The sequence below is a fragment of the Molossus molossus genome, unplaced genomic scaffold, assembly GCF_014108415.1.
Source record: "Molossus molossus isolate mMolMol1 unplaced genomic scaffold, mMolMol1.p scaffold_m16_p_12, whole genome shotgun sequence".
Classification (NCBI taxonomy): domain Eukaryota; kingdom Metazoa; phylum Chordata; class Mammalia; order Chiroptera; family Molossidae; genus Molossus; species Molossus molossus.
In genome coordinates, this window is record NW_023425347.1 from 97,005,460 (window position 1) to 97,026,743 (window position 21,284).

Below are 21,284 nucleotides of genomic sequence, written 5' to 3' on the forward strand. Positions count from 1 at the left end.
CCCCCACCCCCAGGACCTTCTCTCCCTCCAAATAGACAAGAGGTCTTAAGGCCTGGTCAGGCCTGGGACTCTCTAGGCCTGAAACCCTCAAGATCTGGGGAAACTGAGGCATGGCCTCAGCGAGGTCTGGAGACTCATGGGTTCCACCCGGAGGCTGGGACCATGTCTGGGTTGAGAAAAACCCAAAAGCTATCACCCACCACCCCTGGCTACTCATTATTAACTGGCCTCTGGTTTAGGTCAGAAAGTGGCCCAGAGTGTGAGAGCCGAGAGGGACGCAGAGACTGTGAGACGCCTCCCCCACCGCTTCACACAGACCCTGAGGCAGCAGGTTAGTACAGGGACAGCCCCAGCCCCAGCCCCGTGCTTCTGACCCCACCCGGCCCCTTTGCCGCCACCGGCTTTATCTGCTTATTTGCTGGCTTGGGCTCATCTATCTGCCTTCTCCAGGGAGCAAAGGCTGGACCCGAATTTCAGACCCTGACAAGGAGGCAGGCGGGGAGTCAGAGGGTCTCTTAGCTGCTGTGACTGCAGAGGGAACGTCAGGGGTGGGGAGCAGCCAGCGCACGGCCAGGGCTGCGCACACGCACCTCCCGCCTCAGCACCTGCCATGCGAACACCCAGCTTATCCCCGCCCCGGACACAGTCCTGGTGTCTGGCCAGAGAGATACTGAGGGAATACGCGTCCTGGCAAGGGCAAGAGCGGGTGTGCCGCCCGCCCTGCGCCCACAGCCTGGGCGTCTGTGTGTGGTGGGCTGGGGCTTGCATTCCAGACGCACACCGGTTGGCTGCAATGTCCCAAACCAGCTGAGTTTCCTTGAGGCCTGAAGTCTGGCCACTTGCTGGTGTCCCACCCTCATGCTTGGTATCAGTTAGAGCAGCCACTGCCCTGGCTTGGAGGGACCCTGCACAAGGGACCAGGGGCCTTTCTGAGCCATGGCCTCCCAGGTCAGCAGGAGCCATTAAACAGCTACATAGAGAAACTGCTAGCACCTACAGGGACAGGTGGCCGCCACTGGGCTCCCGCCCCTGAGGCCCCTCCTTGCTGTTTTCCAGAGGCTGGGATGGCCTGTGTGGCGTGCCAAGGAGAGCTGGGTGCCCACCAAGGCCTGGAACTCTGCCAGACCTGCCTCCCACAGGACCCACCAGTGCTACAGGGTCTAACATGCCTGCGGAACAAGAATGTTTGCATAGAAGGAATTTCACTGGTTTGAGGGGTGAGTGGCAGATGGTTATTCATTCACTCATTCCTTCAACAAATTCATTTCAGGCATGTGGGTACCAGGCCCCAGGAGAGGTGCTGAAGATACATCAGTGAACATAAGACTCAAAACTCCCTGCCTTCGAAGAGTTCCCATTCCAGGGATGGGAAGACAGACAGCACATAAAATCAGTGGGTAAATTACACGTATGTTAGACGGGAAAGGGTGCTGTAGGAATCAGGGAAGAGAAGGGAGGTGGGGTGCTGAGTTCAATAAAATGGTCAGGAAAGACCTCATAGAGAAAGTGACTTTTGAGCAAAGACCTGAAGAAAGAGGGGGGGCAGGGAACCAGGCAGACGGAGGGGGCAGCCCAGAGCAGCCCCTGCGGAGCCCTGAGGTGGTTCTGAGCCAGCTGGGGCAGCTGGCGGTGAGCTCAGGGGAGTGGCGGAGGGTCCTGCTGTAAGAACTTTGACTTTGACTCGGAGCGAGATGGGGCCACTCGAGTTGTGAGCAGAGAAGCATGACCTGACTTCCGACTACAGCGTTCAGCGTTCAGCGGGGAGGTCGTGGGCACTCAGACAGCAGGGAGCAGCGCAGGGAGGTGAGAAGAGGCAGATCTGGGGGAACTTGAAAGGTAGACTGGACAGGATTCGCTGACAGAAGCGTCGAGAACAACTCAAAGGGTTTGTCCTGGGAAAGGAGAAGTATGGCGTTGCCTTCAGCTGAGATGGAAGAACAGGGCAATTGATTAATTACCCACTGGTGACTGGTAGGAGGGAGGGCAGACGCCGCAGAAACACATGGCAGAGCCTCGTAACCAGACTGTGAGTGGGTGGGGGTGGTGGTCAGAGAGGGCTTCCCTGAGGAGGTGATGTATAAGCTGAGACCGGAGGGCAGAGTGGGCTGGGGAGAAAGGCCAAGCAGCTGCTGGGAAGACCTGGATGAGGGCATTTGGGGGGAAGTTCCTGCAGCCCCAAGGGGCCTGAGTGTTGTTAAGGGTGAGGAAAGAGAGGCCAGAGGTGGGCAGGATGGTTCAGGCTGCTTACTCAGCACCCAGAAGGAAGGAGGCTTGGAGACCGAGAAATGGAGCCGAGTCATAAATAGCTGCAGATGAGTCATCTCAAGCCCCAATTTTGAGCCTGCCCTGTAGCTCTCCGTGACCTGCATCCTTCTCGGGAGGGGCCCCTGATTTCAGAATGACCAGCTCAGGCTGACCCTTGTCCCCAGGGCCCATGCTGGATGGAGTCTCGCCCCTGCAAAACCCCAGAGGGTGAGCAGCTTCTCCTCCACGGAGCTGGTCCTCATCACCTGCCCCGGGCCCCTAAGGAAATGAACAGCATGCAGAACGCCTTGTTCATGCATCAGTGCTTCAAACTCAAAAGAAAAAAAAAAAAAAGCCTTGTGCTAATAAAATGTAATTGGAGGCAGCCAGGTGCTTTCAAAACAAAAGCTTTTGGAAAAGTTGGGCCACACGGGGTTCAAAGCACACCTCTGCCACAGGAAGTGCCTGGAACAACTGGTCAACCTCCGGGGCCTCCGTTCCCCCACCTCGCAGCTGTGCAGAGATTAAGGATGACGGGTCTTAGTTCCATGCTGGGCACACAGGACTCTCTCCGATACTCGTTGGCCAATACCACAAAGACAGGGTTCAGGGATCTCCTCTCTGTGGCCCCCAGTCAGGGCCCAGCCACAGGAACAGAGGAGGGGTTCTTGTCTATTTCTTCGGCGCTCTTTGACACAATATTTGTTCATTGAACAAGGTAGCATCCTGAGTTAGCAATAACAGCGGCCAACAACAGGTTTGGCCGGCCACACTTCCACAGATTCGGGTGAGCTGTGTCACCGCCTGGGAGACCCCCCAGTCTCACAAGACAACCTGCTCCGCCTTTGCCTTGAGAAGACATTCACTTTATTACCCGGGACTGGGTGCAAATCTCCGTGGGGGGAGGGGACCCTATCATCCTGGAAGGTAAACAAATCTGTTCCCTGTCCAGCACAAAAGCTGGTATGAGATGTGTAGACAGACCAGGGAGAATCCTCCCCCAACAATAACACGGACTACCATTCATTCCCAGTTCCTCTGTGCGTGGCAGGGCTCGAAGTCCAAGCCCCTGGATTAGTTTGCTATTGCTGCTGTAACGAAACACCACAGGCTGGGGGATTCACGGTTATTTCTCACGGTTCTGGAGGCTGGAAGTCCGAGATCCAGGTGCCGGCAGCTTCAGCTTCTCCCTTCACTCACGGGTGGCTGCCTCCTCCAGGTCCTCCGCCGGCCTCTCCTCCGTGGGTGAGCACCCCTTTCCTCTTCCTTTACGGACAAGGTCCTATTGGATTAAGTCCCCACCCTTATGGACTCATTTAACCTTAATTACCTTTTTTGGTTGTTAATCCTCACACCAGAGGATATCTTTCTTTCTTTTTTTTTTTTTTTATCCTCACCCGAGGACATTTTTCCATTTTTTGTACAGATAGAGTGGGAGGGAGAGAGAGGAACAGAGAGAGAGAGAAACATCAATGTGAAAGGGACACATCGAGTGGCTGCCACCTGCACGACCAACCAGGGCCGGGGACAAACTGCAACCGAGGTACGTGCCCTTAGCGGGAACCGAACCCGGGTCTCTCCGGACCACAGGCCGATGCTCTAACCGCCGAGCCAAACTGGCCAGGGCGAGGATATCTTTCCATTGATTTTTAGAGGGTGGAAGGGAGAGAGGGGGAGAGAGAGAGAGAGAAACATCGATTGGTTGCTTCCCACCCAACCCGAATGGAGGATTGAATCTGCAACCCAGGCGCATGCCCTTGACCAGGAATCAACCCCAACACCCTTCTGCCCGCGGCCGATGCGCTCACTGCTGCGCCAACCCGACCAGGGCTGACCTTAATTGCCTTTTGAAAGGCCTGCCTCCAGATACAGTCACACTGGGGGTTGGGGCTTCAACATGAGGACTGTGGGGGACACAACAGTCTCATCTGCATGGGCTCCCGTACTTTCCCCCACCCCAGGAGTAGGCATTACAATAGCCCATTTATAGATGTGAAATCGAGTTGAGAGATGAGGGGAAAAGCATATTTCCTGCTGTTCCAGGGGCTAACACACTTCCCTGTGTCCCTCCCCCACCTCCAAAGGCTTTGAAAGGAAGAGGGAAGTCCTGGGACCTGAGGTCTGAAAGGTCGAAGCAGGAAGAGGGCGCTTTCTCTGGGGTGGGGGGTGGGGTTCTCAGACTTCCCGGACTTGACAAGGCGGGAGCGCCCCCGTCCAGAGCGAAGGCAAGGGTTAGGCTCCAGGCCGGGACCCAAGTGCGAGCATGGGGGAGGGGAGCACATCTGGGGCAGGCAGGTGTCAGCGTCCCCCAAAAGCTGGGTGAGCCGGTGACCCCATGTTCCCCAAAAGGAGATTGGGGAACATCAGCACTCTCTTTTCCCAAGCACTTCTCGAATCGCTCACAGAAACTCCCAGCTGAGGAGGCTGAGTGACACACGCATGGTCCCTGGGTCTGTCCACAGCCCCAGCTGTGACGTCACTTCTCGTCCTCACACACCCTTCCTCTCTAGCTCCCACTTTGCAAAGGGCGGGGGGCGGAGAAGCGGGGCAGCCCTGGACCCGTCCCTGCAGAGTGGACACACGGCAGACGCAGGAGGTGGCCCGGGAGGTAAGGGTTTGAGTTACAGCTGCTGGCGCTGTCAAAACCACAAGAGAGAGAGAGAAAAAATCCTTCCCAGTCAGAATGAAAAGCGAGACAGAGAAATTGAGTGAGAAGATCTCAGTAAAGAAAAGCCAAACGTTGGCTTCCATGAAAGCAGCACAGCACCGTGGGTTGTTAAATGACTAAGAGCTGGGGCCACAATGACAACGATAGGGCCTCCTGCAGCACGTGTGTGTGTGTACGTGTGTGTGCACACATGCGAGGATGTGTGTGAGGAAGGGTGAGCGTGAGGCTGTGTGCCCACCGTGCGAGGGTGTGGGTGTGTGCATGAGCCGGTACGCGCTCTCGCGATCACATGTGTGCACCTCGATGTGAGGGTGTGTGTACACAGGGTGTATGAGACATTGTGTGCGTGCAAGTATGTGAGGGTGTGTGCCCATGGCTGTGTGCATGAGTAAAGGTGTGCACATGTGCATGTGCGTGAGAACAGTGTGGTCAGCAAAGCATTAAGGATCTTTCCAGCTTCCCAGCAGCCTGGACAGTAATGCCACCACCGGGAGAAAAAAGTAAAGCTCAGGGTAGGGAGGTGACCGCCAGTGTTTCCTGAGGGGACCACAGAGAGGCCCAGGCTTTGCCACTGCTCCCTGCTGAGCTGCCTCCCCAGGAAACCAGGAGTCCAATCCAAAGCCAGCCCCAGGAGGAAAGAAAGAAATACCAGGATGTGTATCACTGAGGGGCCCATGGTGCAGGTTAGAAGCATGGACTCTGGAGTTCACGATGGTCTGAGTTCAAATTCCAGCTGGTCACATACTAACTGTGTGGCCTTACGCAAGTCACTTAACCTCTCTGTGCCTCAACTTCTCCTTCTGTAAAATGGGGATAATAACCTTCCCTCACATGTATTAAGCATGTACTAAGTGACAATTATTGCATTAAGCATTTCATTACCTGATGTCTATAACCCTCAAAACACCGCTATAAGGTAAGTAGTATTATAGTCTCCATTTTACAGACGAGGAAACCGAGGTTCAGAGAGGCCCACTGACTTGCTCCGAACCCTGGGCCCACGGCCCCTGGTCCAGTGCTCTGTCCATTCAGCGGGCACTGATCCCACAGATCCGGGAGTGTTCCTCGTGCCACGTCCCCCTCTCCTGCCAGACTCTGCCAAGAAACGCCAGGGGAAGTTCGTCAGAATTAGTTGGGCGTGGAAAGAAGGGGCCTGGGGTTCTCTGATCCCGTAGCCCTGGAGGCAGGAAGGATCCCCCGCATCAGCTCTGAAATCTGGAGAATTCTCAAAGCCCCATCTCTCCTCCTCTCCAGGCTGAGATGCAGTCAGTCGCAGCCCTGGCTGGCCTACAACAGTCTTTGCCATGGGAGCTGGGACCTAGAGCACTTGGTCCTCTGGTGCCCTGTGGGGTCAGAGGGAGGCAGAGGGGACTCTGCTGAGTTTCAGAGGCTGTGCTGTGGGCTTCTGGGTGTGGAGAGAGAAGCCCGGCACCCTCAACCACAGCAAAAGAGAAGCTGAGTGCCGTGGTCAGGGCTCAGCTTGGTGCCATGACGGGGGATGTCCCCGAAGGCCACCTAAGCCACCATCATGTGCCCACTCACTGAGACCCAACCTCATGCCATTCCCACCGCCACAGATGGTATCGTGAAGCCCAGGTTTCCCCTCGTGACTTCCTGCACAGCCTCAGCCCATCTTCCTCACACTGTCAGTGTGCTGGTCACCGCATCACGGATGACAAGACTGCTCTGCCCACTGCCACTACGCTTCGCCGGAGCCCCCACCAACCACGGGCTGGGAGCGAGCAGCAAGTTCTATCAATTACCTGATTCTGATACTCTGCTTTCCGGCAAGCGAGGGAACCCAGGGCGGGCAGGTATGATGGGTGCGGTGGGGGCAGGAAGAGCTGAGGACAGCCCACGTGATCACTGGCCCTCTTCTGGGTGGGCCCATGTGCAGGACTCGCCGCTGCTCCGCTCGCCTCTCCCTGGCCCCACCCCCTCGACGGATGATGAGACCCCTATGGAAAGGTTAGACAGCTGCCCGAGATTGCAGTCAGCCAAATGGTGGGGGGTCTGAGCTGAACCCCGATCTCTTTGCCGCCACGCTCCGTGCCCCTCTGCTAGATTAAGCTTCCGAAGCGCCTCCCACTTTGGGCCAGCAAGCTCGGGGCGAGCCTGGCACCGACAGAAGTGTTCATCGCACCAAATGCTGTGAATTCTCAGAATATCAGAACGCTACGTTCAAAAGGCACATGGAGCCCTGGCTGGTTTGGCTCAGAGGTTAGAGCATCAGCCTGCGGACCAATGAGTTGCAGGTTCGATTCTGGTCAAGGGCACGTACCTCGGTTGCGATTCATCCCCGGCCCTGCGGGAGGCAGCCGCTCGATGTGTCCCTTTCTCATTGATGTTTCTCTCTTTCTCTCTCTCTCTCTCTCTCTCTCTCTCTCTCTCTCTCTCTCTGTTCTTCTCTCTCCCTTCCCCTTTATCTGAACAAAAATGGAAAAATGTCCTCGGGTGAGGATAAAAGAAAAAAAAAAAAGCACATGGAGAACCCATTCTGGACAACACATTGTTTCATTTTTTTGGACCATGTCCGGTCCACCTCCCCGAGGACGGGGGAGGAAGAGCTGTGGCCACTCTCCACTCTAGCGAGAGTCACCCTCGGGGTGGCCAGCAGGAGAGCCTTCCGTTCTTTGGGAAGCGGAAGGGTCTCTGCACCTGCAGGCAAGGCGCTGGGGCTCACAGCTGATGACAGGTGCAGACGTTTCCAGGATGGGGATGTCACAGCTGTCCCCCGTCACTCCCCACCTCCCACCCCTGGAGGCCGAAGCCCCAGGATCTGCCTGCGACACAGGACAACATGATGTACTGAAAACCAGTAATGGCCAGAGCAGCTGCAGCCCTCGGGGGCCGAGCTCCTGGGACACGCTCATTTCAGGTCCCCGGGCTGTGTGGCCTCCCCCTTCCCAAGACCTGGGGCCTCGCTCGCTTCCGGCCCTCAAGGATCTCACCAGTGAGTGTAGCAGAGGAAAGGATGGGTACACAGAGGCAGGGCCTCAGACTCAGGGTGCCCCAGCTCCCCACATAGATCTCCAGGTCTGTGGGATCGGGAAGGCCTGTGAGGAGTGGACACGGAAGCTGAGGCCTGAGTAGGAGTTCGGCCGGAGGGAGAGCAGTGTGGACGGCCCTGGAGGCCAGGGGGAGCCAGCAGGCTTCCCTGTGAGGCGCACAGGTGAGATGTGGAAGGAAGCGGTGGTCAGGCCCTGCTCCGCTTCCTTCCCAGTACTAGTGCCACCGGACACACTTAGTGTTGGCTTGTTTGTCCACGTTCCAGCACTAGCATGGGGGCTCTGCGGGGACAGGTCCCCGGTGTCTGGCTCACCACTGTGTCTGCAGAGCCTAGAACTGTACCTGGCACACGGTAGGAGCTCAGGGCCTCGGTGGCGAGTGAATGAATAGTGCATGAATGAATGAATGCCCTGTGGGCTCCGGTTTCTATGCTGTGACACAGGTAACGAAGAATCAGACCCTCTGTTCTTATTTCTAAATGACGAACACGAGACATCACTTTCAGAAGAAGTAGGTAATCTCGCTTTTTCCTTTGGGATTTATGCTGCGTACTTGGAAGAGACAAACAAAAACAACACTATTAATTTGGAGGAGGGGGAGAAGCATGTAGGGTATACTAGGTGTCTGCCCAACTACAAGGCCCCTTCGGTTCAGAGAAATTAAAGCATCCTTCGCATCACTTTTGTGATGCAGGTGGGAAACCGTGCTAGAGGAGAGAGCCAAACCCTGAAATGGTTTAGCCACTACTTTAGATGAAACAGGAAAAAAAGAATCCAAGGGAAAAAACATCTCTGCTGTCATGGAGCTTCAGTTCTAGCAGGGGAGAGACACTAAGCAATGAGCCTCGCAGCCCGTCATTTAATAGCACGGAAGGGCGGGATGGACGTGCAGGGAGGTGGAGTGCGCGCCGGGTGAGATGGATCAGGGCTCCGGGGCTGCAGGGAAGACTGTGGAGATGCGGAAGGCGAGCAGGAGCTGCAGGTGGTGAGGGTGGCGGATAGGAAGAGACCCTAAACCCCAAGTGGGAGGGAGGGAAGGGCCCAGAATTAGGAATGGCAACGTGGCATGCATGGACAGTTGCGAGGGGCAGGTGCAGGTTGAATGAGGCAATACTAGAAGACATGGGCTCTGTTCCGGGGCCTCTCTGCCTGGGGCCTTCATTCTTGGGGCGATAGGTTTGAAAAAGCCTAGTCCCCAAACTGAGGCAGTCATACGGAGCGGCTCTGGAAACGCAGCGTGGGCAAGACAGAGCCCGAGGCCGGCTTTCTCCAGCACCTCCACGCTGCATCCGCGGGCTGGCAGCCGGAGGTCAGAAGGTGGCCTTCTCCCCACTCCAGCCGAGTTCCAGACGGCCCCAGGAGGGGCCCAGCGGGGTGCACAGAGCCCAGTATACAAAAAGACCAGAGTTCTTAGGCTTATGACCTTTTTTTGCATCTCGTTAATTCTAAGGTGCAAATTATTTCACATTTGAACATCTCTGAAGTTAGCGTTCCTCACAGCCGGTGTCAGAGTGGGCAGCATTCCTCCTGGTGCTACAAAGTCAGGGTGAGCTCTCCATCGGCGATGCCACAGGTTTGGTGAAACGCAGTCTGGAGACTTGGGCTGTGGCCTCCTGACCATGGGGCTAAAAGCAAAGGGACCGGAAACTGGCTCAATTCTCAGAACTGCCCTTCCAGGGAAGCCACTGCTCAGACCACGTAATGGAATCTAAACTTTTATGGGAAACATATGTGTCTTGTTCTGCATCAGCTGAACTTCAAGATTAATCTCAGCTGTGAATTTTGTTCTCTTTGTCCGAGGCTTAAGGGTTCCAAAGCATTCTCTGCCCACAGAATTCCTAACAAAATCATGACACACAGACTCTTTGACTTAAAATATGTTTTCTTTGTTAATGTGAGAGACAGAGGACGGAAGAGGGAGAGAGAGAAACATCGATGAGAGAGAACACTGACTACCACCTTACATGCCCCCAGTGGGGATCAGGCCCACCACCTGGGCATGTGCCCTGAGCAGGAATCGAACCAGCGACCTCTTGCTGCATGGGTCAATGCTCAACCACTCAGCCACACTGGCCGGGCATCTTTGACTTAAAATTGTATGTGAGACAAGAACACAAAAGCCCTATTCAAAAAAGGGCGCAGGACTTGAACAGACCTCTCTCCAAAGACGACACAAGAATGGCGTAGGCGCACAGGAAAAGATGTTCAACATCGCTAATCAAGGAAATGCAAACCAAAACGGCAGTGATACTGCTCACACCCACGAGGATGCATTATCAAACGAGCAGAAAATACGTGTTGGTGAGGAGGCGGGGAGACTGGAACCCTTGGGCATTGCTGGCAGGGACTGTGCCGCTGTGGATGCTATACAGTACACGTCCTCGAATAACGTCCCTTCATCCCTATGCTGGTGAGACGCCGTGGGAACTCACCTCTTGTTGGTATCCGTTAGCCTGTGGTAAAATTGGTTTCATCATGCTTGTTTCACTTAAAGTCGCAGAACCTATCTAAGACAGTAAGAGAGGACTTACAGAACAGTGGTTCCTCGGAAAAGTAACCTAGAATTACCACCTGCTGCAGCAACTCCACTTCCGGCTATCCAACCAAAAGAGCTGAAGGCAGAGGTTCAAACAGATGTTCACCTGTGTTCACAGCAGCATCGTTCACAACAACGAAAGGTGAAAAGCAACCCAAGAGTCCCTCGTGGATGAACAGACAAAACATAGTAGATCCAGCCCTGGCCGGTTTGGCTCAGCGGTTAGAGCGTCGGCCTGAGATCCTGAGAGACCCGGGTTCGGTTCCCGCTAAGGGCGCGTACCTCGGTTGCAGTTTGTCCCCGGCCCTGGTTGGTCGTGCAGGTGGCAGCCACTCGATGTGTCCCTTCACGTCGATGTTTCTCTTTCTCTCTCTCTCCCTCCCGCTCTATCTGAACAAAAAGTGGAAAAATGTCCTCGGGTGAGGATAAAAATAAATAAATAAATAGTAGATCCATACAATGAAATACTACCCAGCCTTAAAAAGTAAGGAAATGCTGCCCTGGCCAGTTTGGCTCAGCGGTTAGAGCATTGGCCTGTGGACGAAAGAGTCGTGGGTTCCATTCCGGTCAAGGGCACGTACCTTAGTTGCAGTTTGGTCCCCAGCCCTGGTCGGGGTCGTGAGGGAGGCAACCAGTCGATGTCTCTCCCACACAGATGTTTCTTTCTCCCTCCCTCCCTTCCACTTTATCCAGAAATTAATGAAAAAATATATGCTCGGGTGAGGATTAAGATACAAAAAAAGTAAATGCTGACACCTTACAACATAAATAAAACTTGAGGGCATTATGCTAAATGAAATAAGCTGGTCACCATAAACGACAAACACTGTATGATTCCACTTATTTGAGGTCCCTAGAGCAGTCAGATTCAGAAACAGAAAGTAGCATGATGGCTGCCAGGGACCAGGAGGAGAATGGAGAGTTGTTTTTTCATGGATATGAAGCTCCAGTTTTGCAAGACGAAAATAATTCTGGGAATGATTGTACAAGAATGTCACTAAACTGTATGTATAAAAATTGTATGTCATGTATATGTAAATTGTATGTCATGTATGTTTTACACAATTCAAAATTAATTTTAAAAAATTACAAGTGGCCCTGGCCAGTTTGGCTCAGTGGTTTGAGCATCAGCCCATAGACCGAAGGGTCGCAGGTTTAATTGCAATCAAGGGCACATACCTGAATTGCAGGTTCGATCCCTGGCTCCGGTCAGGGCATGTGCAGGAGGCAACTAATCCATGTGTCTCTCTCACATCAATATTTCTCTCTCTCTCTTTCCCTCCCTCCCTCCCTTCCACCCTTTAAAAAAATCAATGAAAAAATATCCTCGGGTGAAGATTAACAACAAAATGACATGTGGAAGAGACTATTTCTTCAGGTCCTGGAATCAGGCAGCAAACCATGACCTGCAGTGGCATCTGCCCACAGACATGTCTAGTTGGGATCACACAGGCATTTCAACTTGAAAGCCTTTGGAGGGCACACATGCTCACCAGGCCCTGAGCTCCCCCGCCCAGTCGCCTTACCTGCCTGGCCACTGAAGGCACTTGAGGTTTGAACCCCACAGTGAGGGAAAACTCTAGGTAAGAATCTGTAGTACCTTTGCTAGTGGTCTCTGCTGCCCTGGGCCCGGGGCTCGCGTGGACAGAGCCTGTGGGAGTCAGGTAACGGCGTGGAGGACAGTAATGCTCACCAAAAATCCCACAAGCCCCCTCCACGTCCCAACTCCAGGCTGGCAGGCAGGGCCCAGGTGTCCAGCTCTGGCCAGTAAACCATAAGCAGAAGTGATCTATGTGCTATGTGATTACTGAGTTGAAGCAACAGGTGATGTCATCCAGGGTAGAGCCTCCATTGGCCTGGGTCCCCAAGAGACAATGTCAAAAACATAGGCCAGCCATGGCCAGTTTGGCTCAGCGGTTGGAGCGTCAGCCTGCGGACCAGACAGTCCCAGGTTCGGTTCCCGCTAAGGGCATGTACAAAAAAAACAACACAGGCCGCAAGTGACCCATGACAAAAAAGTAGTGTGAGCAAGTCAGCAAAAAATAAGCCTTTATGTTGAACCACTGGGCTCTGGGTTCATCTGTTACTGCAGCATAACGCTGTGCACCCTAGTACATGTGCTGTGCACCCTAGTACACGTGCTGTGCACCCTAGTACACGTGCTGTGCACGATGGGAAGGGAAAGGATCGCAGGGCTTCATGAGCTCTAGGCAGGAACCACAGAGACCACAGCCCTAGCTCCACAACTCTGCTGAGAAACCTCAGAAAAAGCACATGCTTTCTCTGGGCTTCAGTTCCCATTTTTATCTTAGAAAAACAGGAATTTCATCATTCAAGGTATGGAGGGCGACAGGTGCTGCTTATTAATCTAGGAGGACGATCTGGGTTTCCCACCAACCTTGCCGCCAGCTCACCATCTGGCCCTCAGTGTCCCCATCTGATCCCTCTGGGGCACCCATGGCTTCTGGGGCTGGGCTAGCGAGGGGAGAAGGAGCTACCTGACCCAGGGACTTCAAGGGAGTCCCTCTATGAATGGACCCTGGTATCAGGGACCAAGGAGGGGAGCGCTCGCTTACTCCCCACTGTCGAAACATCAGCCTGGTCTACAGGGCACAGCATGAGACCCCAAGCACCTCGCTAAAATGGCTTTTTGTTGTTGTCGTTGTTACTCCTCACCTGAGGATATTTTTCCATTTATTTTATTTTATTTTTTTTTAGAAACTGGGAGAGAGAGAGAGAGAGAAACATTGATGTGAGACACATTGATTGATTGCTTCCCACATGACCCTGACCAGGGCCAGGGATCAAACCCGCAACCCAGGCACACGCCCTTGACAGAATCAAACCCATGACCCCCTGGCCCAAGGGCCAGCGCTCTAACCGCTGAGCCAAACTGGCTAGAGCAGAGATCGCTTTTGAACACTGACCTTGACCTCACGTGTCTTGGGAACCCTCACCCCACCTGGAAGGCCACCTACCCAGAGTTGGAGCCGCGCAAAGAGCCGCGCTCGGGCACTGGCTCCGCCCGCTCAGCACAGCTGTCAGAAGTGTCTCCCCAGGTGAGGGGCGGGCAGGCCGAGGCCAGGGCACCCCCTGGGCACTGAGAACATCAGCAGGACAGACCCCGCACACGTGGGAATCTGGGGCTCAGAGAGCTGAGCTTTATTTCCAAACACATCCCAGAATGCCTTTACCTCCCACCCCCGAGAACCCCCTCCTGAACCCAGGAAGGAGATAGGCCTGGGCCTACCCACCTGCCCGACCTAGGAGGGTGGGGCCTGAGTCCACCCCCAGCGGAGGCCAGGCAGGGGTCCTCTCTCGTGGGCACCCCAGAGGGGAAGGCCAGAGGGGATGGCAGGGGCACTGTCTTCCTCCACGTGGCCAATCCTCGGGCTTCAGCCGGGGGCACCGGGGGTTCTGAGCAGGGGTCCTCTCTCGTGGGCACCCCAGAGGGGAAGGCCAGAGGGGATGGCAGGGGCACTGTCTTCCTCCACGTGGCCGATCCTCGGGCTTCAGCCGGGGGCACCGGGGGTTCTGAGCAGATTGGGGGCGGGACCCGCATTGGCAGGGCCTAGATGGTGAAGAAGGAGGTATCAGGGGGGGCCACTTTGGGGACAGGTCACCCCAGTTCCAGCCTCATCCCCTTCTGGATCTTAAAGTTGGGGTCACCGTCTCGGGTGGGATGGGGTGGCTGGTGGGAAGTACTGGAGCCTGGAAGTGTGGCTTGGGTCAGGGCCAGGAGATGGGGATGGGCCCCGGTGGGGAGACACTCCAATTCTGCCCCCAGGACTCAACAGTCCCCAGGCCTGTTCCAGGGCATCTGACCCTCCCAGGGGCAGCCCGGACCATACCGTGTGGGAGAGGTCGGCTGAGTGCTTCCGGGGCTGGGCCTCAGAGGTGACACAGGACCAGAGGTCCAGGCTCTTGGGGGCTGAGCTTTTCTCGGATTTTGGAGGGAGAATGTCCCAGCCCAGCAGACAGTGCTGTGGAGAGCAAGGGGTCAAGGCACCTGGCCTGGCCCCTTGCTCTCCACAGTCAGTCATGGTGGCCCCTGCAGACTGAGGCAGGGGCCTGCAACCACCCAGCGGGCCTGTCTTTCCGAACCCTGCTCACCCAGGCCCTGGCTCGGACCCAAGCTGGGTGGAGGGAAGGCCGTGGACACGGAGCACTTCCTGTGTGCCAGGTGCTGCCCCATGCCCCCTGCCCCGCCTCACCTCACAAGCCTGAGGACAGTGTGTTGTGCCCGTTTTACAGATGTGCAAACTGACTTTCCTTGGCATCCCTTCTTCCCCCAGGCCCAGTTCCCCCAACCTCAACTGGGAGTGATTGGGGTCCACCCTGGATACATTATGGGAGGGAGGCACTACAGAAGCATGAGGACCTGGGTTCAAATCCCAGCTTTCCCACCAGGCTGACCTTGGAGTCACCGCCCCTCTGCCTCAGTGTCCTTATCTATAAAGTGGGGGACTGCAGGGCCTGCACTCAGCTGCCGTGGGGCCCCAGGAGACGATCCCCCACAGGACTGCGCACGCACACACACAAGTTCCATAAACAGGGCCCATTTACACAACGTGTGGGCAGACACTCCTGGACGCCGGGGAGGGGGGGTGCCCGCCTCCCTCGGGGAACAAGCAGAGCACAGGTGGTGGGAGTGGCCGCCTGGACTCCAGAGATTTGGGTGCTCACCTTCTTTGAGCTCAGCCTCACTGTGTGGCCTGGGCACAGCCACTGGGCCAGTCAGGGGTCAGTCCACCCCCACCCCCACCCAGGTCCCATGTGGCTGCTCACCCGGGGCAGGGCCAGCGTGTCGGAGGCGTCAAAGCTCTTCCGCCGGTGGATGCGGTGGCGGTGCGGGGGGTCCAGGATGGACAGTGGGACGCTCACCCTGGGCAGGGGTGACAGTGGGGCATGGCTGCGGAGGCCACCGGCTGCCGTGGGGCCACAGCCCCAGGCCCATCCTTCCTTCCCTCCCTCAAACTGGTGGGCCCCAGCCTCTGATCCCCTCCTCCGCTGCCCCTGCCCCCAAGGATGCCCCCAGGTGTCCTGCCTGCTCTGGCCACTCACCTGACCTGCGCTGGCTCTGCCAGGGTCTCAGGGCCCTGCTGGTCCCGTGGTGTCCTGCACAGGCGGCAGGGGGTGCCGGGATCCGAAGGCACCAGAAACAGGCGCCGGTTGACACGGTAACAGTACACACCTGGGAGGCCCATGAGAAGGAGCAGACCCCTCAGCCCAGAAACCTAACCCCGGGGCCCCTTCTGCCCCCAACCACACAGGCCCGCCCACCCCTCCAACAGCACCCCCGCCACTCACAGGGTGTACACGTGCACACACACACAGCATGCACACGGACTTGGGCTCACACACACAACAGAGCATGGACTCCTACTCAAGCACGGCACACGGGTGCACACAGCCACACACTGGCCAGCACCTTCACATGTGGAAATGTCATGTGTGCTACACAAAGCATGGCTATCACATTCGTGGATACACACAGGGCGCACACACATATGTTCACACAAACACCCCTTACACACACATATGCACAGTGTACGCTGCACATGCAAATCCACAGCAAAGACTCGCGCACTCATGTGACTGAGCCGGGACACCTCTCTACTAGTGACGCGTGCAGAAAGGGGGGTGTGGGAGGTGGGGGCACACAGGACAGGAGGCAGCTGAGAAAAAAATGAAGGCTGCTGGGGAGTGGGGAGGTGGGGTGACACAGCACCGACCCTCATCCCCACGAGGCCAGGCTTCAGCTTCCCGGACGTCACCCAGGGCTTGCTCTGCCCTGTCCAGACACCAGGCCTCCCTGAGTCCCCAACACCCCAGCTGCCTCCCCAGGCCCAGAGGGTTCGCACTCACACTCGTGGTCTTTCTGGGCGCCGTCGCTCTCCCGCGGGTCTGGCCACTGGGGTCTGTGAGAGCGACGAGGGTGAGCAGGCTGGCACCAGGGTCCCGGGGCTCCCGCCCCCACCCGCCCCCACCCGCCGGGCCGACTCACCCGGGCTCACTGTGAATGCAGTCCTCCTTGTTGGCTTCCCGGAACTCCTGCAGCTGCAAGAAGAAGGCCTCAGGCTTGCTGCTGATGGGCGAGCTGTTGTCCAGAGACTCTGAAGTGGGCAAAGCAAGCTGCTGTGTGGCCACTGGTCAAGGCTTAAGGGACACTCAGTGTTGGCATCCCAGTCCACCTGCTTCACCCCCAGCAGGCCTGACCTGAAAGGGACCTTCCACTCACTGTGACTGCTGGTTCTGTCTGTGTCTGTCTACCCTGATACATGGCCAATCGCCCATGCAAAAGGTATGTACAGAGCTCCTGCTATGGGCCAGACAGTTTTATGTGCTGGGGAAAGAGCAGTGAACTAGACAAAGCCCCTACTCTCGGAAGGAAGAGCAAGTGCAAAGGCCCTGGGGCAGAAGTGTATTTGAGGAACAACCAGGAGGTGAAAGTGGCTGGAGGGGAATGAGGGATGAGAGTGGAGCTGAGGCTGGGAAGCCCAGGCTTGGGGACAAGGAGTGACACAATCAGATCAGCCATGTATTTTTACAGAATTCCCCCTTGGGCTGCTGTAAGGGGAGGGAAAGCAGGGCCACCAGTCAGGAGGTGACTATAGGCATGCTGGTGGAGAGAAGTAGTTGGATGCTAGAAATATGCTGAAGGCAGGGCTACCAGGATGTGCTCGTGGTCGGGAAGAGAACTATGTAGAAAGGAAAAACGGAAATCAGGGTTGATTCCCAAGGTTATGACCTGACTAATTATTAGGTACTTAGAGTTGCCATTTACGAAGATAGGAGAGACTGCAAGTAAGAAGAAAATCACGACCCTGCCTTTGGACATGAAAGTCATCTGAGATACCTAATGTGCCACATAGAGAAGATAGCCAGACATGCAAGTCTAGAACTCGGGTGAGGGAGGAGGAGGCAGAGATAAAAACAGGGGAGTCGCCCTGGCCAGTTTAGCTCAGCGGTTAGAGCATTGGCCTATGGTCCAGAGAGACCCGGGTTCGGTTCCCACTAGGGGTACGTACCTTGGCTGCAGTTTATCCCCAGCCCTGGTTGGATCATGCGGGTGGCAACCACTCGATGTGTCCTTCACATGGATGTATCTCTCTCTCTCTCTCTCTCCCCCTCACTCTCCCTCCCGCTCTATCTGAACAAAAAATGGAAAAATGTCCTCGTGTGAGGATAAAAAAAAACCAAAAAACAGAGGAGTCCAGCCCTGCCAGTGTGGCTCAGTGGTGGAGCCACAACGGTGGCAAGCAGGGCCTCTGTCGGCTCAGGGACTCCTGGTATTGGCACTTGACCCATGCACCAAGAGGTCGCCAGTTCGATTCCCGGTCAGGGCACATGCCGAGGTTGTGAGCTAAATCCCCACTGGGGGCATGTAGGAGGCAACCAATCGATGTTCTCTCTCATCGATGTTTCTATCTCTCCCTCTCCCTTCCTCTCTCTCTAACACCAATAAAGAAAAACAAAAAACAGGGGAGTCCAGACAAGCACACGTTGAGCAGTCTCTGAGCCTGTCACTGTGCCAGGGGCTGACAGAGGAGACATGGTACAGAGGTGCTCACCGAGGAGGGTGGGCCAGTCAGACACGCTGCAGCAGCGCTGGGTTGGGGCTCAAGCAGGTGTGTAGGCAAGGGGGCCTCCACCCCGACTCTCAGGCAAGGTGTGTGCGTGGGGCGGGCCGTACCTGCAATCCAGTCATAGCCCAGGTAGGGTCTGAAGCGCCAGCTCCTCTCAGGCACTGGGGACTCCTTGTCGAAGGTCACACTTGGCTGCCGAGGCAAAGATGGAAGGGTTAGGCCAGCAAGCCCAGCCAGAGGAGGCCTGAGCTTAGGAGAAGAAAAGGTGTCTTAACTTACACACTGACATGGACCCCAGGGCTTGGCTGAGGGCTCCGGAGCTGAAATATAGAGCATATGGCCCCCGCTCATCTCTAGGTGTGACTGTGAATAAGTGTGTCCTCTATGCCTTGGTATTCCCATCTATACAATGGGTGAGGCTCATTACCTTCTTCCCAAAGTGCAGGCTGAGAAACTAACGATCATCGCTCATCCAGCACTTAGGCTGAGCTGGACATGATTCGCAGGTATCTCCTGGACAGACTCTCACCTTGCAAGGGAGCCTGCCCATGAATGCATTTGTCAGACAGGGAAACTGAGCTTCATGGGAGCCCCCATCAACAGATGCCCCATTCTCCCATGTTACCTTGGATGGTTTGCTTTGTTGATCCAGGATGAACCTTGGGGCGTGTGCCTCCAGCTCTGCGGGTCGCTCTGGGTCACTTGAGTCTGAGGTGGACAGCAACGGTGGCAAGCAGGGCCTCTGTCGGCTCAGGGACTCCTGGTATTGGCACTTGGCAGGTGGGAGAGAGATTGACCCTGAGCTGGCCCCGCCAGGAGAGGACGTATCGCAGGAATCACCTTGGTTGGCATCCTGAGGGCTGGAGGCTCTCGGGACCACTGGGGATGTCTTTTGGGACGATGGCATCTCTGAGTCATGTCTGCTGCTGAAGTCCAGGCTTGACTAGAACAGAGAGACCAGGTTATGCAGTCATCCACCCAGCTGCCATGTACTAGGCATAAAGGTTTGGGTCCTCACTCCTGCTCCAGCCTCTGCAGTGTCCCAGTCCAGGCCCTTCCCTTGCTGGACCTGTTTTCTCATCAGCAATAAGATGACCCTGGAGGTCTGGCTTCTGGCCTGAGGGTTAGCAGCCCCTCTCGCCCTCTGGGAGTTCCCAAGGCGGACACCCACCTCTAAGGCCGCCTTGGCCACCGACCGCCGCATGGCATCCTGTCTAACCCACAGCTGCCTCAGAAGCTCCAGGTTGAGCTGCCGCAGCTGCGCCAGGTCCTTGGTCTCCACCATCCCAGGCGTATCATCTGGCTTCCCACAGCGATGTCGCTCACTCCTGGGCTGCAGGGAGCCCTCAGGGTTGAATTCCAGGCCCAGCTCTGCTACCTGAAGCCAAGACAGCATGACACAGGGCTCAGGAGGCTGCCCTGTGGAGCCAAAAGCCTGGGTTCGCTCTGATACGCCCCAGTTGTGCAGTCTCAGGCAATTGGTTCAGTCCCTTGAACCCCTCCTTGCCTCGGTGTCACACTGCCACACAGAGATGATAACAGCATCTACCTCATAAGGTTGCTGTAAGGATTGAATGAGGTGATGCATGTTAAATCTCAGTCGTTTTTGGTACACAGTAAGCATGCAATCCATGTCCATTATTATTCATCTGTCCAGAGTGTTTCCTTACGTGCCACAAGAGAGCAATCCCCCTTTAACAACTTGAACTGTGAAATTAGACCGGTTTGATTTACAGAAAACAATTCTACAAACATAAGGCATTCTAACTTGTGGATCCAACACAAAGCAGGTTCCTGAAGGGATTCTTGCCTCTCTCCTGCCTGCTCTTCCTGCTTCCTTTTCGTTTTACAAATGAAGAAACCGACGTTCAAAGAAGTTAAGCGACTTGCCCCAAATTACACAGCCAGTAAGTGGCAACATCAGAAGCTGAACCCAAATCTAGCTCCAGGGTCCATGGTCACGCAGGCCTTTGGACAGCTGCCTCCTCCTACTCCAGCCTTGGCCACGCCACCCGCCAGCCCAGGGTTCCAGGCTCGGGGATACACAGATGCCTCTGGAAGGAGTTTCTGCAGACTAGGGGAAGGGGCCTCCGACCTCCCTCAGACCCCCCCCAAGCCCAGACTCCCCGGAACAGAAAGGCTCCTCCAATACACTCTATCCCTTTGTAACTCTGGGTCCAGTCTGACATCCACTCTCAGAAACCCCGCCCAGCCCTCCCACCCACTCACCTGGGACTCGCCCACACCTGGGGTGGGGGGCCTCCTCGGCGCCCGGCTGCAGGCGGCTACAAGCACAGAGAAGCCAGACTTACCCTGGCACCCGCCCCCTCCCACTGCCCCGCAAGGAAGGGGTACAGGGGAGATGCGAGTACGGACGACGCTCTGGGGACAAACAGCCAGATCCGCGACCGCAGTCCCGGCGCCCGCCCTTCTGATCGGAGACTACGTCTCGCACGGGGTCCAAGAGAACAGCCTGCACTGCCCTCCGCCGGCTCCAGCCCGGTTCTGGAAAGCGGAAAGCTGCAGGCCGCGCAAATGCAACGGGAGGGCAACGTTCAAGAGACACTGGGCAGCAGCGGCGCCGGGGGCGGGGCCGGCGGACGCGGGGGCGGAGCCGGCGGACGCGGGGCGGGGCCCCGGGAAAGGGAGGCTCAGCCCGCCGTGGCACTTACTGTAAAACCCATCTTTCCCACCGCGGCCCCCGAACCCTCCGCGGGGGCACATGCGGGGCGCCCTGCCGAGCCCTTCCCCCCGCCCCCACCCCATCCCCGGCCCAGACACTCTGGCACTCGCCACCCGGAAGCTACGGATCAGCGCCCGGGGACGCCGCCCGCGCGGGGAGCTCGGCCAGGCCCACCCTTTGCGAAGCCGGCCGGGGGCGGGGCTCGAAGCGGCCACCCTGATTGGCCAGATAGGGGGCGGGGCGGGGACGCGCCTGCGAACGTTACTCCGCGTTCGGAAGCGGCTGTTTCAACTTTTGGGCGGGACTAACAGCGTTGCTAAACAGTTGATTGGTCCACTTCCGAGGGTTTTTTTTTTTCGGAATGGGGCGGGCTCGAGCTGTGCCGCGGTTGGCGGAGGCAGGTTCAGGGTCTGGACCTGATGCTGCTCCTAAGCAGTGAGATGCAGCCGTGAGATAATAACCTGGGGGAGTGCGGTGGGCGGTGGCTGGAGACCCATTCTTTCATACTTATTTTCAAGTATTTACCGTCCCTACTTTGTGCCAAGAGGCACTGGAG

The 21,284-nt window shown here is 56.3% G+C and overlaps 1 protein-coding gene and 1 long non-coding RNA gene across 10 annotated transcripts; one reads left to right on the plus strand and one right to left on the minus strand.

Annotated features, from left to right (window-relative positions):
• The first annotated feature begins 812 nt into the window (after positions 1-812).
• On the plus strand, positions 813-2,598 carry LOC118627278. Its single transcript, XR_004959044.1, has 3 exons — positions 813-948; positions 1,271-1,397; positions 2,430-2,598. It is a non-coding gene; the product is annotated as an uncharacterized LOC118627278 (long non-coding RNA).
• Positions 2,599-6,853: 4,255 nt separating this feature from the next.
• On the minus strand, positions 6,854-20,917 carry LOC118627020 (migration and invasion inhibitory protein). Of its 9 annotated transcripts, none has more exons than XR_004958994.1 (12): positions 19,553-20,150; positions 19,217-19,423; positions 18,671-18,988; positions 18,325-18,447; positions 18,153-18,237; positions 16,464-16,572; positions 16,325-16,377; positions 15,521-15,650; positions 15,245-15,341; positions 9,344-9,545; positions 8,264-8,472; positions 6,854-6,870 (listed from the first exon to the last, which is right to left on the minus strand). XR_004958994.1 is itself a non-coding variant. In XM_036257141.1 (12 exons), exons 1-12 carry the CDS (start codon positions 19,682-19,684, stop codon positions 10,405-10,407), a joined length of 1,722 nt encoding a protein of 573 aa, XP_036113034.1. In that variant the 5' UTR covers positions 19,685-20,162; the 3' UTR covers positions 10,398-10,404. The 9 variants fall into 9 exon arrangements, 8 of the variants coding, with proteins under 8 accessions (XP_036113038.1, XP_036113034.1, XP_036113035.1 ...); XM_036257141.1 differs by lacking the exons at positions 6,854-6,870; positions 8,264-8,472; positions 9,344-9,545 and adding exons at positions 10,398-10,423; positions 13,711-14,027; positions 14,308-14,439 and having other exon boundaries at positions 19,553-20,162; XM_036257142.1 differs by lacking the exons at positions 6,854-6,870; positions 8,264-8,472; positions 9,344-9,545 and adding exons at positions 10,402-10,427; positions 13,711-14,027; positions 14,308-14,439 and having other exon boundaries at positions 19,553-20,162.
• Positions 20,918-21,284: the final 367 nt, after the last annotated feature.

What these genes read in the sequence shown, in the direction of transcription:
- LOC118627020 (XM_036257139.1), bottom strand. Translation starts at nt 19,684, where the DNA reads ATGGACATGGATTGCATGCTTACTGTGTACCAAAAACGACTGAGATTT. An exon ending in TGGCCAAGGCGGCCTTAGAG is followed by an intron (nt 18,989 to 19,216) that starts GTGGGTGTCCGC and finishes TCTCTGTTCTAG; the next exon opens with TCAAGCCTGGACTTCAGCAG. An exon ending in ACACGCTGGCCCTGCCCCGG is followed by an intron (nt 14,440 to 15,244) that starts GTGAGCAGCCAC and finishes TGCTCTCCACAG; the next exon opens with CACTGTCTGCTGGGCTGGGA.